Here is a 5,198-nt window from a genome sequence, read left to right on the forward strand (position 1 = left end):
TTAATGCTCTGCACGATGCTGCCATAGGGTTGTAATGCTCTTCCCAGCGTCGCGACGCTACGACAAACTTATAAATATGACGTTTGGGGTTCGAGTTAAAGTGTGAAGAAAATATAAGAGTCCAATCTAGTTTTGGGAGCAAATTAGGTTGAATTGTGGTGTAATTTTGCCTATGGTTAGCCTCATTATTCAATTATTCATTGTAATTCCATTATGTCGAGGCATGGCTAGGTAAATTTTCTTGGGATTAGTAGTATGCTTTGATTCTTGAAGGATAGTTAGTTTAATTGTTTAATTATTGTGAAGCCTTTGGGAAGATTTAATTGATTTTTTTTTATAGAATTTCTATGAATTGATCTAACAAATTAATTTATCAAATTTCTTGTTTACAATATTGTCATAGCCTATGCAATATTGATTGATAAAGTTGCACGTATTAGAATCACATGTTTGAGGTCTAGATTTTTTCTGGTCAAACTCATATATATCCTAATATAATCTTCCCTAATTAATCATGCTATAAGATATGGCTTTTTCGGCTTGTGGTATGTCTCAACAATTGAACCCTATCATAATGAAATTCAACTTTTACTTGTATGTCGCCAAGAAGAAAGAGTTTTAAATTGAATTAGTACTAGTTTGGATTGTTATTTAAATTAGATAATTGGGCTATTAGATTTCTCTAATAGGTTGAGGGGTTCACAAAATTAGTACAATTAACTAGCTCCTGATGATAGAAGTAAAAAACATTCATACTAATCCCAAGGTTTTTCCCTTGATTGAGTTTAATCCTTTTTCTGCATTGATTTTTGCTTTCTTTAATTAATAATTGATTTTCAAAAACCACTCAATTTCCCCCATAGCAATGAATTCTTAAATTTTCCTGGCTAATCATTAGTCTCTCTATGGATTCAACCATGATCTTACCGCTTTACTACATTTGTGGTATAAGTCTTGGATCGGTGAAAATAATTTCTTTTGATTAGGTTTAGGACTCATTAACGACGTGAGTTCGAGGTTCCGTCAAATTGGCGCCATTACTGAGGAGACTTGACAATTAGCCGAGGGAAATTTTTGGATTCCAAAATAGAGAAAAAAAAACAAAGAAGGTGTGTTACTGCTTACTTTTGGTTTATGACCCGCTCCTCTGGGAGTCTAGATTTGTTTTTATTACAGATATTGACCAAGAGGAGAGGAGAAATCGAAGGAGGCACAGAGAAGAAATACCAGAAGAGGGAAACCAACAAGTTGCTGACGATACAACAAGAGCAATGGGAGAGGAATTTCATAAGAAAACTCTGAGGGAGCTAGTGGAACTAGACATGGACCAGCAGCCCCTATGCATCGTTTTTTTGCCCACTACTGTGCCGTTCGAACTCAAGCCGAGGCTGATCAATCTATTGCCTACCTTCAGAGGGAATACCGGGGAACCCCCCCCCCCCCCCCCCCCAAACCACATCAAAGACTTCCATATGGTTTGTGTAAGTATGTGACCCCATGGAGTTACAGAAGAACAACTAAACTTGAGGGCTTTTCGTTTTTCATTACAGGATGACGCTAAGGATTGGTTGTACTACTTGGCTTCAGGGTCAATCACTACTTGGAATGATCTTAAAGAGAAATTTCTTGAAAAAAAAATTCTAACTTCTAGAGCCCATCGATAAGAAAGGATATTTATGGAATTAAACAGTTTATCGATGAGTCTTTATCTGAATATTGGAAACAGTATAAACGTTTATGTGCTAGCTTTCCCCTCCATCAAATTTTTGACCAGTTTTGATTCAATATTTCTATAGTGGCTTACTTGCAAGTGACAGAAGCTCGATTGATTCGGCTGCCGGAGGTGTTCTCGCTGATAAGACACCCATAAAGGCCCAAGAATTAATCTCACACATGGCTGAAAACAACCAAAATTTTGGAACCAAGGCTTCTGAATCTTATTCGATTACTAGTTATGAGGTAAAAGAATTAAAGTCTCAAATATCTAACTTAACTTCTCTTATGACACAAATGACCCAATGAGGAATTGCTCAATTAAAAGCTTGTGAAGCCTATAGGGTAGTGGGACACGCCTCCGATGCATGTCCTCGAGCCCAAGTCAACGCAGTTGGGGGTTACTAGAGGAAATACGACCCTCATGCTCCAATGTAAAATCCAGGATGGCATGACCACCTTAATCTCAAATGGGGAGGTCGAGGCTAAGGACAAGGCCATGACAATTCCAATCATTCCAATCAGCCGTCGTCCTCTTCCTCTAGTATGTCTTTGGAGGATATCATCAAATCCTTGGCTGAGAACTACATTAAATTTCAACAGGAAATCCAACACTACAAAAAGACTCTTTCCGATTTTCATAGGACACCTAGGCATTCCAATAAGAAGCCAGGATGAGTATGGAAAACTTGGGCACTCAGGTCACGCAATTAGCTGTTGCGGTAAGCTGGATAGAGAACAAGGGTTCAGGGAAGCTTCCTACCCAACCAAACCATGCCATGTGAGTGCCATAACACTCAAGAGTGGAAAGGAGCTTCCGTCACCTACAACCTGTCCAGACACCTTACCTCTACCTGATAAGTCCGATGAAAAAAAGGAGAAAAATGAGACTGACACCGAGGCACACCAGTGTACCCCTAAGGTAAGTACTTCTCCTTCACTGTCTAATGAACCTTATATTCCTAAGGCCCCTTTTCCTAGCAGGTTGACAAGACCCAAATAGGAATATAAGGACGAAGAGTTGATTGAAATGTTTAAAAGGGTTCAGATAAACATTCCTCTCCTAAATACGATCTAGCAAATCCCGAGGTATGCCTAGTTTCCAAGGAACTTTGCATCAAGAAGAGGATAGGTAAGGATAAAGAACAGGTTGTGGTAAGTAAGAATGTATTGACACTGCTTAAACATAATATGCCTAAAAAATGTCGAGATCCAGGTATGTTCATGTTGCCCTATGTTATTGGTAATAGAGTCATTCGCCATGCCATGCTTGATTTAGGAGCCTCCATTAATGCCATGCTCTATCATGTTCATATGGATCTTAATTTGAATGATTTGCAAAAAAATGTTGTATACATCCAATTAGCTTATAGATCCTATATCCAACCTCTAAGGATACTTGAGGGTGTATTACTGCGAGTTAAGAATTTTATTTTCCCAATTGATTTCTACATTCTTAAAATGGATGGAATTTCTACCCCTTCCTCTTCCACTATTATGTTAGGAAGGCCCTTTATGAAAATTGCTAAGATAAAAATTGATGTTGATAAGGGTTGTCTTTCTGTAGAATTTGATGGGGGAAGTGGTAGCTTTTAACATGTATGATGTCATGAAATTTCCTAAGGAATATCTGTCCTTTTGCATGATTCATTAGATGAAATTGATTTGAATGATGATGATGACTCCGAAAAATTGATTACTCCTTACATTGATTTGGATTTACATGATTCACATGATTTATCTCTCTCTGTTGTTGACATTAGCAACCTTAAGGAACCTTCTTCTGTTGATTTACAAGTACAAGGGATTGAGCTAAAAGCTCTCCCTAGTCATTTGAAATATGTGTACCTGGGCATAGGTAAACACCCTTCCAGTTATAATCTCTAGGTTGACACTCACCCAGGAGGAATCCTTAGTTGAGACTCTGAAAATCTAAAAGAAGACCATTGGGTGGACTCTTGATGATCTCAAAGGAGTAAGCCCTTCTCTTTGCATACATAGAATCACTTTGGAAGAAGGAGCTAAGCCCACAATTTAACCCTTCAGGAGACTCAACCCCATGATGAAAGACGTCGTTCTCAAGGAAATTATCAAGCTCAATGAGGACAGTATCATTTATCCAATACCTGACAATAAGTGGGTAAGTCCTATTCACATAGTTCTAAAAAAGACCGGCATGACAATTGTGGAGAATGACAAGAGTGAAATGGTTCCGATGCGCATTCAGAATGGATGGAGAACGTGCATCGATTTTCGAAAACCCAACAAGGTAACTAAGAAGGACCATTTTCCCATCCCTTTTCTTAATCAAATGGTGGAACGGCTTGCCGGAAAGCCATTCTTTTGTTTTCTTAATGGATTCTTGGGTTCTACCAAATCCCAATCGCTCAAGAGGACTAGGAAAAGACTACCTTCACTTGCACTTATGGTACTTACACTTTCAGAAGAATGCCATTCGGGCTTTGTAACACCCCAGGTACGTTCCAAAGGTGTATAATGAGTATTTTTTCCGATTTCATAGAAATGTGCATTGAGGTATTCGTGGATGATTTTACGGGTTATGGAGAGTCTTTCGATGATTGTTTGCATAATCTTAGTATGGTAATGGAACGTTGCACTGAAATTAATCTTGTGTTAAATTATGAAAAATGTCACTTTATGGCTTCACATGGGATTGTTTTGGGACATCTAGTTTCTGCAAAGGGAATTAAGGTAGACAAGGCAAAGATAGATGTTATTTCTAATCTCCCCTATCCTACGTGTATTAGGGAGATTCGTTCTTTTCTTGGTAGTGGAGGTTTTTACAAGCGTTTCATCAAGGACTTTTCAAAGATAGCACTACTACTATCAACATTGTTGCAGAAAGATGTAGCCTTCAATTTTGACAAGGAGTGTCAGGAGGCCTTTGACAGTTTGAAGGAAAAGTTGACCACCACCCCAATTCTTCAACCTCTACGATGGGACGTACCTTTCGAGATCATGTGTGATGTTAGTAATCTAGCAATAAGAGTGATTTTAGGACAGCGGGTCGACAAGAAAAGTCATGTCATATGCTTCGCATCATGGACCCTTAATCCTACACAGATAAATTACACCACGACTAAGAAGGAATTTTTGGCAATCGTTTTCACTTTACAGAAATTTCGCGCTTACATTCTTGGCTTTCCTGTTACTATTTATACTGATCATTCTGCTCTTAAGTACCTCATGACTAAGAAGGAGTTTAAGCCTCGCCTTATACGTTGGATGCTTCTCCTTCAGGAGTTCAATTTAATCATTAAGGATAGGAAGGGAGTAGAAAACTCAGTGGCAGACCACTTAAGTAGGATAGTGAAAAAGGAAGATCCTATGCCTGTACAAGAGGATTTCTCGGATGACTTCCTTTTCCAAATCACCTCATCTACGCCATGGTATGCTGACAAGGTAAATTTTCTGGTTACAAGTAAGTTCCCAAATGATACGCTTAGTTCTAGGAAGTCTAAACT

General features: G+C 38.5%; 1 protein-coding gene across 1 annotated transcript; it reads left to right on the forward strand.

Annotated features, from left to right (window-relative positions):
- Positions 1-3,772: 3,772 nt before the first annotated feature.
- LOC120072032 lies at positions 3,773-4,210 on the forward strand. Its single transcript, XM_039024454.1, has one exon. The coding sequence runs from the start codon at positions 3,773-3,775 to the stop codon at positions 4,208-4,210; it is 438 nt and encodes a 145-aa protein (XP_038880382.1).
- The last annotated feature ends 988 nt before the right edge of the window (positions 4,211-5,198 follow it).

The sequence above is a fragment of the Benincasa hispida genome, chromosome 2, assembly GCF_009727055.1.
Source record: "Benincasa hispida cultivar B227 chromosome 2, ASM972705v1, whole genome shotgun sequence".
NCBI classification, from domain to species: Eukaryota; Viridiplantae; Streptophyta; class Magnoliopsida; order Cucurbitales; family Cucurbitaceae; genus Benincasa; species Benincasa hispida.